This window comes from Parasteatoda tepidariorum, chromosome 3 (genome assembly GCF_982258835.1).
Source record: "Parasteatoda tepidariorum strain Cologne lab strain chromosome 3, Ptep-v5.0, whole genome shotgun sequence".
In the NCBI taxonomy this organism is placed as follows: Eukaryota; Metazoa; Arthropoda; class Arachnida; order Araneae; family Theridiidae; genus Parasteatoda; species Parasteatoda tepidariorum.
In genome coordinates, this window is record NC_141757.1 from 39405616 (window position 1) to 39418228 (window position 12613).

The window sequence follows — 12613 nt, forward strand, 5'->3', positions numbered from 1 at the left end:
ACAACAAAGAAAAATACAAGTTTTATTTCCAAATTTTCAATTTCATTCGTTTTTTTAGAATATACTTTGCGAACGCTAACATTGGAAAAGAATAGACAGATATTTTTATGGAAAGTGATGGACGCTGAGTGGCATGTTAAAAGAAATAGTATGGTATTAAAATCAGTTAGGAAATTGCGTTTTTCTCATCTCGTGCATTTGAGAGTTCTAAATTGAATTTTCTTTACATTTTGAACCTTTTTTTTTGTTGCTTTTTCCTCCTTTTTCTGAATTTCCCTTCTTCGAGAAAATTTCCATTTCTTTAGTAAGTGATTGCTGGAGTAATGAAAAAAGATAATAAAACTTAATTGAAATGATCTTATTTGTTGAGAAGGAAGTTTCTCTTAACAAAATGAGACCTGAAATTTAAAAAAAACAAGAGCGTCATTATTGGGAAAATAATTAAATATGATTTAGTATTTCATAAAACTTTATCTTCCTTGTAAGTTTCATGTATGATTAATTTCAAAAATCTTATGATTTTTTAATTCAGTATCTGTCGTATTGATTTTTTCTCTTTGTTTTCAAATTCTTTCAGAAAAATAATGTATTATATAAATTGTTTAATGCAAACATCCATTAAAATAGTAACTCTATTACATAAAAAAACACATTTAAGGAAAAAATATTCATCCTTTTCTACAGTACTTTAACATAAAATATAGAAAATTATAACTTTTAATAGGTTCTGAAAAAATAGCTTTGTTTAAAACTTATTTATACTTTTTTCTATATTTTATAGAGAAAATAAATTTCCTTGAATGCGAAGAAAAAAATGAAACATCATTGGAAATATGAAATAATGTAAATATGAAAAATAAGCACTAAAATGAGAAGGATTTGAATCATTCTTATGAAAACGTAATTGAATGTAACTTTTATTTATAAAGTACTTATGCATTTTGATTATTTTTCTAGTAGAGTAAATTGAAGAAATATATTATTTTTTCATATATATTTATTTTAATTAATACTTATTTATTAATATTTATATATTTTCGACAAACCTAAAGGGAGAGGCTGCATAATTTTTAAGACTGGGAGGATTTCTAGTATGGTTAAAAGTTATGATAGTGCTAATGTTAGGCCGAAAGACACAAAATATGCAATAAACCTCGATATTTTTAACTCGAAAAGAGACACCAAAAATTTCGTGATATCACAAATCGAGTATTTTAATCGAATATATTTTAAAAGTCAAAATAATAACTGTACTGATGTTTTAAAAGTGGTGTGACTTATACTTACTTAGAAAAAAAAAACATTAATTAAAAAAAGTGTTAATTTAAAATAATTGATTTTTATCTTTCATGTCTTTTCGTTTCTTAATTTTTTTTCTAATATATCTCTAGATGTCTTATCTTTTTTTTCAATATTTCCTCCTTCTTTCTAATTTCCACAGATTGAAAGCTTTTCTGCAGCAATTAATATCTCATAAGTATCAGTTTCTTTAAATTAACAAGCTCTTTCCTATTTCATGAGTAGTTATTCTTATCTATACTTAATCTTGTATATTAACTTTTTTCTGAATAAGCACGGTAATCTCTATATTATTAGGGTTTTAAGAAATGATTCCTAAAATTTTTCAATAATTTTTTAAGAACCGAAATTCAAAAACTACTGTGTTTAATATTCTTCCGACATTAGGAAAAAAGAGTTTGGGATAAAAAAATATTTCCTGAATAAGAGTATCAGCGAGAAACTTGTTTGGTCAAAAGATTTTATTTCTATTATCAACAGAGCAAGCGCGTAGATTATTCAGATTTTTTTCTTGATGTCAAAAAATGGACATTATTGTAAGTTAGACAGATGCGACTGTACTACGTATTCTCTACTTTTCAATTTGTTTGAAAAACTTAATGTTTAAGTTTTATTCGTTTAATTTTATGTATTACGATGGAAAACAGTTAAAATTCCAATTAACAGCAAAGCATTTCAGCACTCATGCATATGCCAGTGTTCACAAAAAAAAGAAAAAAAAAAGACCATGATTAAGAAGATACTAATAACATGATTCCTCAATTCCAAAACCAACGACGTAATGACTGCACAGCTTCTCAGCATGGCGCATTGGCTTTCATTACCTCCCAGACAAGTTGGTACTAATTAATCTCAATTTGAGTATGTTTAAAGTCATCATTATGTGCATAATTCCAGCCAAAACGCAATAGCGAGTGATAAAATGGCAAAAAAAAATTTTGCAACATTTTGGAAATAATTATAATTTGTTTTGTTATCAGAAAAAGAGCTACAGTTGTAATTTCATCTATCTAAATCGTCGGAAACCGGTAAGAATTTCCAATTACATGGCGAAAAAAGGGTGTGATTAATTCTGAGAAGAAAAGATTGATGACGATTCACAGATTTGCCGACTCAGTGATTTGGTCGTGCTGATGGAACTTGCTTTCATGGTTTTAGAGAAATATCTGTCTCGTGAACTCAAATTTGATATCATTATTTTTTTGACTATTGTTTCCAACACTCGATATTATTTTATTTTATTTTAATTATCGTTCACGGTTTGTTATTTATCCGAATCTATCATATGAATCTCCTAAGAATAACAGTGGATAGTAAAATCATATAGCCTTTTTCTTCTATAATCAAATTAACAACAAAAATATTTACTATAGTTCTGTATTTAATACAAACATCAATACGAGTATGATGTTATTCGCTTGCTATTTCAGTTTAATAGTTAGTTTATAACGGTTGCTATTTCCTTTGGAAGCTGCCTCTTTTCCTGTTCAAAGTAGGGCTATTTGCACGATTGCTCGAATAATCTGAAATTTATTGCTTCCTGTGGTTTAGGGGATGCGGTTTCTGGAAGTGCTGTTATCGACCAAGCTTCCCTTTCTTGCGTGACAGAGCCAGGTCATTCATTACTTTGCGTAGGCGGTGGTCAAGGCATGCAAATGTTCATTTCCCCACTTTATAACGTCTTTTCCTTTAAAAGAACCTATTTGAAATGTCTTAAGTCCTGCCACCGAGCCATTTTCAATAATAATTGCATTGTAGAACACTGTAGTATTACACTTTTGTTATAACATTTTGTGGAATTTTTGAATAATATCACTTCTAGAATGTTGTTGTTGTTAATTTACGTCGCACTAGAGCTGCACAATGGGCTATTGGCGAATGTCTGGGAAACATCCCGGAGGATGATCCGAAGACATGCCATCACAATTTTGATCCTCTGCGGAGGGGATGGCACCCCCGCTTCGGTAGCCCGACGACCTGCGCGCGAAGTCGAGCACTTTACGGTAGCACAGTTTAACGAGGACCAATACCGCACACCCTCGGTCCCTACGCAGACTGATCCAAGTGGGTCACCCACCCGCACACTGACCGCAGCCAGTGATGCTTGACTTCGGTGATCTAATGAGAACCGTGTCTTAACGATCAGTCCACTGCGGGACTCTAGAATGTTAGAATAATAAGATAGTAACATGAAATACATTTGTGTTCATTAATTAAAATTTGTTTTCTTACCCCTTTTATTTAGTTGTCAACATAATGATGGCAAGATTCAAACGGTTCTGCAAGACTTTGTAAATATGTTATAAAGTTAAGAATCTAAACTTTTTATTTCGTTCGTATGAACCATAATGTGAGCCATAGGGAAAAAATTAATTTAAATGCGAAAACTCAGGTAAACATTTTATTCTAAAATAAATGCATAGAAAATACTTTAATTTAAAATTATACGGAAACTACTTCACGGAAAAAAATTTATAGCAATAAAATTAATAGTTTAAATCAGAAGTGGGAATTTTCTCGTATACTTTTCTTGCATAATCTGAAAGTAAAATTTTTATAAAACTTTCAAAAAGAACAAAATAAAAAAACACTCTTAGAAGAAAATACATAAAACTAGGGAGGGGGGTCCATCCTGTTCGTTACACTCGCCAACTCCCAATTAAATGCTTCACACTTCGAATTGTTTCACTGGCTCATTTGATACTCCCCTGTTTAAATCTTTGTGCAAATGGCTATACAGTGCGACAAAAAAGGAACTTTTGTGCCTGAGTAAAGGAACCTGAGTTACTTTTGATCTAATTATCGGATCTTCACGTTCTAGCACTCTAACTTAATGGTTCAAAAGGGTGACATCAAATATGCTAATTGATTAGTGCAGATAATATTATAAGTTACGCAATCAGACACAAAAATGTTTAAATTTTAGAATGAAACAATAAACGGTTCTTGAGTTATAAGAGAGACACACGCACAAATTCACACATTAAATCTTCATTTTATTATTATGATAAAAATAATAAATGCTTCAAAATTGCGAATTTCTACTTACTTCTTTAAGAAATTGCAGTTGCTGCCTTTTCCTATAATTTAGCAGTATAAGAAACAGTTTTTTAGGAATATATTTATAATAATAGGAATAATAGTTTAAATCTTAAATTTTAACACATTTCTCATAGAAAATGTAATTCATAAATTTTTCAATACAATCAAAGTAAGAAAATAGCTTTAAAGGAAAGTATTTAGAATAATAAAAATAAAATGTTTAGTCAAAACGTGAATTTGAAACATATTTCTTATACAAAATGAGATTGAAGAATTTTTCTCTAATATGAAAACAGCTCTGAAGCAAAACGATTTATAACAATGAAAATAATAGTTAAAGTCGACAATGCGAATAAAATATGTATGAGCGATTCTCAATTGATAGATTTTGTAGATTTATTTTTATCCTCATCTGCAACGCAAATTTATTATTTATCAACGTTTTTATCTAAGTGTAAATATCAAAAACAACAATGAATGCAGAACAAAGCTACTCTTCTTCTGAACTGCCAGCATTGCGCCAAAAAGAACAAAAACAATTAGAAATTGATGATAGGCAAATACATTATTACTTGTGCAAAAGGCGTGAAACTCCTGATAGAATTTGCCAGATGCATTTAATATCATTTTTACTGGAATTCCCCAGGAAAAAAAAACTTAGTTTCTTTCAACTAGCGAGCAAAGACAACAGAGGGAAAAGAAAATAAATAAATGCAATACAGGATAAAATAAATTATCAAAAAATTGATATTGATTTTCGAATTTGCTTGTGTGACAAAAAAGTAGGAATTCATTTTCTCGAAATATATATTTGAATAATAATATTCCTTGGGTACATTTTTTCTTTTGTAATAATAAATTGTGACAGTTCATTTTACTTTTCTTTATTCGATAGTAATCTGAAAGTTATTATGATTCTTTTTTTTTTTTTTTTGCTGGAACATTATTTTGAGTTGAAAGAAGAAAATTTTTCTTTTGTTTTAAAACAATTATTTACAAGGTAATTTTTATATGTGATGCATTTTAATAAAGTCAATCTTTCTAAAATTTGCTCTGCAATCGAGGTTGTTGTCATTAATTCAAATAAAATTGCTTTTTTTTCCATCTCTTTAAGAGTAACTGTAAAGCATGAGATTCAGTTGCATTTTTTTGTAAGAAATTAATAGGGATTTATTAATTATTTTTTAATTATTCGTGTAATTAAACAAGATTCTGCGATAGTAAACTTTTAGTATTAAAAGAAAGATATTAAGTATCATTTTATAAATATTTATTGTTATTTATTTTAGTATAATTTCGTTTTTTCTCTGTTTTAATAGCGCAATATATAAGCTTCTTTTGCAATATTTATTAACATTTTGTTTAAAACTCTAAAACATATCTTCGGCATAAGGACTGAATCATTAGCAAAATAATAAAATACTATTTTAGCTATTAAGAAGAAACTGAAATATTATTTTGAATATGATTTTTTATTAAAAGAATTATTCCTTATTGTTTTACATTGTAAAGCAGCGATATGTTTATTTGTTATTATATTTTAAGCCGTTTATCTAAAAATAAGACGGAAAAATAATATGATTTCTCTCCGCAAATGCAATTAAGTAATCCAATAAAATTACTAATGAGAAAAAATGCGAATAAAGAAAACAATATGACATTAAATAGTTAATATTAAGAAAAAAAGTTTCTAATAGTTAATATTAAGTAAAAAATATTTTTATGCAATTTACTGATATTTTAATTTGTGTAATTATTTTAACAAATTAAAATTGTTTTCATGTTTTGTATTATTCTTAACATAATTATTATTAAACCATTAAAAAATAGTATAATCAAGTAACTAAATTCTTTATTTTTGTACTGAATTTCAAATATATTGATACAAAATAGTTTTACAGCTGAAATATTTTTTATAGCTCATTACTCTTACGAAGTTTTCATTAGTAGTTATTAAATATTTCATTTATAATTTTATCTAAGCTAAAAGTTTGAAGTTGCACAAAAAAAAAGCTGAGAAAACGAAGACTATATAATTATAACGAAAACGTAGCCAATTATTTTTATTAAAAAAATTCCATAACTAATGTCCTTATGAAGCTTGGGTTTCTTTTCCTTTCTGGATGTACAATAGCTACTAGAGCCAAATTAAATGCATTTAATTTTGCTCCAGCAGCTATTCTTTAGTAGTTTTTATCAGTAGTTAATGAACGTATAAATTCTATCCCTTATGCTTCAAATTATTTAATTTTAGCTAAAGATTTTTTCGATGAAATAATTTCGGACAAAAGACTTATAGTTGTTATAATCATGGTATATATATATAACAATTATTACAAAAACGCAACCAACTATGCTTATTATAGAAAAATAGATTGCTAATGTGTTTCCTCAAGTGGAAGTTTCTTACTATTAAATTTGTTATTCATTGATACAAAATATTTCCGACCGCTCAATTAATTTTTTTTTATATATTCTTCATTTTATGCAAGACTAGCCTTTTAATTTATTATTTAGTTTTGAAGAGCAAGTTTTTATACAACTGTTTCAACATCCATCAGTTATTTTTTGTTCTTATAAAAAATTATTTGTCTTTTTTACTCTACACATTTGCTTAACTCCTAATGATATCTCAAAGTTTTTAGTATTTCGAACAATTAGGACTTGTTTAAAAAATCCTCATTAAGATCATTTCTCATTCTAAATGGTAATTTAATTGCCCAAAGCAAACATTTTTTTCAACGTCAAGGCATCGTTAAATTAAGTTATCTTCAGAATGGTTTAGTGCCATATAGTTTTAGCCAGCAATGTTAACAAAAATTTGAGATTTAAATTTTCTTGTTCACAATATTTTTTTCAATCTCTTTCTTTACACTGATACGATGAATAAATATTATTAGTTCTTGATATTCTTTCCTAAAAACTTTTTAAAAAATATAAATGAATAAGAAACGGGTAAATCAGTTTGGTGTTAGCAATTAAGCTGTAGCTTTAGTTAAAAACATTTGTTTCGTTTGGATAATTAAGTTGCAAGCATGTTATAAAATTAAACTTACTTCTCCTGCCTCTAATAATTGTATTTCATTTTCGTTTTTTTCTTCTCTCTTTCTATCGAAAACAGTTCAATTAAAGAATAATTATTATTATTAAATCATTTCTACTGATTTCATCTTCTATTTATTATCTTATTGCGCAAACGCAATTAACACAAATTTGGGGTTTCTATGTGTTTCAAAAAAGTTGGGTGATCTATCATTTTTTGTACACTACTGATGTGAAGCTGGTATGACAAATAAAAAACAAGAATTCTTGAAATTTGTGGATAATAATTCAGGGACATTTCATTGCTTTATTCTTTTGCTTCATAGCAGAAGCGATAGCTGGTCATTATAATATAAGTGACTGCGCGTTGCGCATCAGATTCTCAAATAAAACTAAAATGCGATTTCTCTTTAATTCTAAGTATGGAAAATAATTATTCCTTCGTGAAACAGCACTTGATTTCGTGGATCATTCTTAAAGTCATTTATATTAAAAATTCGAATGGAAAATCTTCAATCAAAATCAAAATGTTTTCAATCAAATCTAAATAATTAATGTCACTTCATAGGCAAAACAGCTTGAATTTCGTATGTTTTGTTATCTCATCAAAAATGTTGTCTTGAGGAAATATAATTTTAGACTATGTCAACCTTCGTCTATCTAAAGGAACCTTAAGATAAAATCGAGTTAACATGTCTTATATACTAGTGATTTGGTAAATAATATTTGTAGTCGTAGTTACGCCACATTACTCCCCTTCCAGAATTATATCTGTGATTCAATGTGATTTATCTGTGAATTCAATGAACAATTACCACTAGTTGATTCATGCTATTTATTTATTTATATAATTTTTTGCTCATTATATTTGTTCTTAATTTTTTTGTTTATAGCAATTCGCTCATTTTTTTGCTTATATTTAATACTTGTAGTGGTAGTTACACCACAGTCTAATTTTTCTCTTCTTCTAAAACTACATTTGACTCCTATTTAAAAATAAAATTTAGAAATATCTAGAAAACAAATATTTAACAATTTCGTAATGAATGTTACGTTTTATTTATATTTATGTTTTATTTACATCTAGCTAGTTCTGGAAAGGGTTCTAGAATGGACTATAAGAAGATATCAAAATCAATAATTTATCTTGAAGCTTTACATAGCAAAACAAATAAAAAATTCACAGAAGTGTTTAAATTAAAATTGATATAAAAATGAAAATAAAAGTTTGAAAGTAAATATTTTTTTTTGCATAAAAAAGCGCCGGTTTGTATGTATGTTTGCTAGTAATTGTGGAAAGGGAGCACCGATTTGGATCGGGAGTTTTCTACAATTTGCAAATTTTTATATGGAGATTTGTAGGCAATCATCATTTTCCGGTGTCATTTAATTACAGAACAATATCGAAAACACGAAATTGCATTGTTGAAAACCATTATTACTGATAAAACCTCCCTAATATTTTCTGATTGGCTTCACTGGCATGGCGTTTCGGTTACAGAATTAGAGCAATTTTTGAATCTCTTTTCGATATTTTCCATCCTCTGTGTTGATTTACTCACATGAAGTACTAAAAAATGTGTTGTTGTCATTGTATGTATTGTCAATTGTATATATTGCATTTGTCATTGCTTCAAAATTTCCCTGTGATCGAAATAGCATCGTTACAAAATGTTTTAAAAAAATAGATGCAGATAAATCTCGAGAAAAAGTGAAATACCTAATAAAGCTCGTTAGGCTCATAGTTAGAATTTAAATACTGATGTAAAAACGCCTGTTAAAAACAAAAAAGCAGGCTAACACAAGTCATCAAAAATTGAAGAAATAATACAATTAACCATCAAAAGTAATTTTAGTAGTAAGTTTATTCTTATTTATTTATCCAAACGGAATTTCATTTCTAAGACGGTTGAAAATATTAAACTCTAAAAATAAAACTATTTGTTGCCAAATATTAATAATCATTATCAATACACGAATTTTTAATTTTTTAATTCCATAACTTCATATTATTATCCTTTAAATGTAAATATCATAATAATAGCAATAATCAATAATCTAAATTTTTAATAAAAAGAGGTCGAGGCTCTAGAACTAGTTAGATACTTTAAACATAATTAAATATTATATATTAAGACCTAAATCAGCTTAGTCCTAAATCCAGCGCCTAAATGATAAGAAGAAAAATATAAACAGCAAAAATATTTCGTCTAGACTTAAAAAGTTAAATAAAACTCATTGGAAATCAAAGGTTTTATTTAATTACCTATCAAACGTGTCATATAAATTAAAAAACTGACTTTAACTTTTTACCGTGAATACTCATTTAAATGGTTGTGCTTCCTTTTAGTTCTTGATCAATGCCATTAAGTTAAATGTTTTATTTATTTATTTATTTGCTATAAAATGTAATGTTTACATTTATAGATTTGCATATTCATTCAACTTAAATAAATTTATATGAGTTAAAGTTCGTTTTATTTAAGCGAAATAACACTTAGCATCCCTGACAAAATTAGTTACAATTTATTGTCTCGCATAATTAATATGAGCAATAGGTACACAGTTTGATTTTAACAAAGTTAATAATTTGTTTTATTATTCGTTAAAAGTGACATTAAGATACTTAGCATGTTAGTATTTTCTTAAATGTTAACATATGTTGTACTAAACATTTTATTAAAAAAATCAACATGGAACCCATGATACCTTATGAACATGAAAACACGAATGAGAACTCCACGAGCATGAACATTAAATCCTCTCTACCGTGCGCAATATGAGCATGCACTTACATATTATCTTAGTTTTTTTTACTGAACGATTTCTAATCGCAAAATACTTGAAATTCTACTTATTTAAAAATGCAAACCAGCTTGTAGCTGAAGGGGGCTAATATATAATAAATAAAAGAGATAACAGGGAAAATCTGAGAATATCTAAAATAATTTAACACAAAGTTAATTTACACCAGACGCAGTATTTTCGACAAGAAGCTATAATAGTGATACATCATATTTATCAGTGAATGTTATTAAATTTAATTGTATATTAAAATTGATTTTGAGGTTAAAATTATAAAAGATTCATATGATTTAAGCTATAATTTAATTCGGAAAAACATAAAAGAATAAAATTAATTGAATAGTTGATATTAAAAAACTCAAAAAAAAAATTATTTTCAAAAATTCACAAAATTTTGCCGAAAAATTGAAAAATTGTATTCCCATAAAAAAGTTAATTCACTTTCTGATCTTTGTTGTTATCAAAATTCTTTATCAGAGCATTTTTGTTTTTTTTTGCAAAACGTTGTGACAAAAATATAATTTGAACCTAGTCAAAACCCCAAACTCTTAAAACCGGACACCATATTCTCCAGAAAGTTGAGCTAAAAGCACAATTTAAAATTTCAGTGTATGTAGAGACCCGTCTTCCAGAAAGTGCCATCGTCAAAAATGTTTCATCCGACACTCTTTGGCTTGATAAAATCGAAAAAAATTGGTTGAATAGTTTTTGATTTTCAAAAGGTTTTTGTTAATGTTCTTGTATATAAATCTAGTACATAGCATAGTAAAGCTTCAGTTCATTAATGATTTATTTTTGTTACAGGAACATCGTGCCTGAAACATAATTTAAAGCAACCATGTCCAAAAAAACCACGTCTTCCAAAAAGCGCCACTGTAACTTGATTTACTACCAAAGACGGAAGTCCCTAATCATCAAAATCGTTTTGTTCATCGCTGTCTCCTGGCTTGGCATTACCATGCTCATGAATTTCTCAGACAAAGTGCGCGTAGAAAAAGCAGAAGAAGAAGTCGTAGAGGCTGTCAACTATATCGAACAAAACCAAGTTATAGCAAATCCAACTGTTGGTGGTGAAAAGCACGAAGGTAGGAAACCCAGACAGTCTAAAGAAGAATATTTGCATATACCTATGAATGTACCGCATCACGCAGAAATGGAGCAGGCAGTCTTGCCTCTACCAGACCATGATCAGCCTGGAGAGTATGGAAAGCCAGTAGTTTTAACTAATTTAACAAAAGAAGAACAAGATTTGATAGCAACTGGTTGGGAGCATAATGCTTTTAATCAGTATGTTAGTGACTTAATTTCTTTACACCGGAAATTGCCAGATGTCAGACCAAGAGGGTAAGTGAAATTTAATCTTTATTTCCTTGTACCAAATTCTCACCATTTTATATCTCAATATTTGAAATTTTTGACCATTGTTTGACTATCCAAAGGATAACAAAATTTTGATGGCATGTCTGAGTATCATGCTCAGGGATATTTCCCAGACCATTGCTAATACTGTGCAGGTCAAGCTAGACGTAAACAAACAACTGCAACTACTATCAATCTGATGCATTTCTTATTCTTATCATGGTGACGCTTTCCATTTTAATTGTCCTAAAAGCGAAGTTAATAATAATAATAATGATCTTACAGACAATTACAAAACCATTCCATTTATCAACAACAAAATTGGTCATTTTAAATTATCTTTACACCTAATGACGTTTTGATATATTTTCTTATTCTTCGTTGTAATGAATCCAAAACATAAACGTAAATGAAAATGGAATGTGATTCCCAAAATTGGGATTTCCTTCTAAAATTGGCAATTTATAACTGTTTTTGCTCTCCATTCGTTCCCAGCATATTTTCTTCCTCCGCATATGGAAGCAACCCGGCAGTGCTATATTTCCTTTCAGATAGTCCTAAAACTAGGTACCGACCATTTAGGACAAAATTTACGTGACAATCTTATAACGTTTCTACTACACATAACATGTTGGAGGGCGCTGAACATGGATCTGAAAAATCTCAAAAACAACAGATAACTATTGTTTAACTAGTGTTAAAACACGTTATTAAAACTCTTGTTTGCAATTGCTTTGATTTTGAAGCTCCCAGAAGAGTTTGTGATTAAAATAAACAAAAGCCAAATACTTAAATTAATAAAGTGCTTAAAAGACAACGTTGAAAAAAAAAAGATGCCAATAAACACCTTTCGTTTGTTTTTGATTTGCCATGTTTAACACAGAATTTGTGAGATAGCGCTTTATGTAACACGGACAGGACACGAATGGCAGCCATATCATTTTAGGATAAAGATCATGTATACAAATAAATAAATTACTTAAACAGAAAGGGTATAATTTCAAGAGCTAAGAAAGCAAAACTATGCCCAAGGACATTTGATTAATGGTCAAAAATGTAGGTTTAA

At 28.3% G+C, this 12613-nt stretch overlaps 1 protein-coding gene across 8 annotated transcripts in view; it reads left to right on the forward strand.

Moving 5' to 3' along the window:
* LOC107443568 (putative polypeptide N-acetylgalactosaminyltransferase 9) overlaps positions 1-12613 on the forward strand; it is a 293596-nt gene that overhangs the window by 222920 nt on the left and 58063 nt on the right. For all 8 annotated transcript variants that reach the window (XM_087159120.1, XM_087159123.1, XM_016057485.5 and 5 more), the window contains one exon: positions 10993-11532. In XM_087159120.1, the coding sequence (XP_087015246.1) occupies positions 11027-11532 (506 nt within the window). In that variant the 5' untranslated portion in view covers positions 10993-11026. The remainder of the gene's footprint in view (positions 1-10992; positions 11533-12613) is intronic.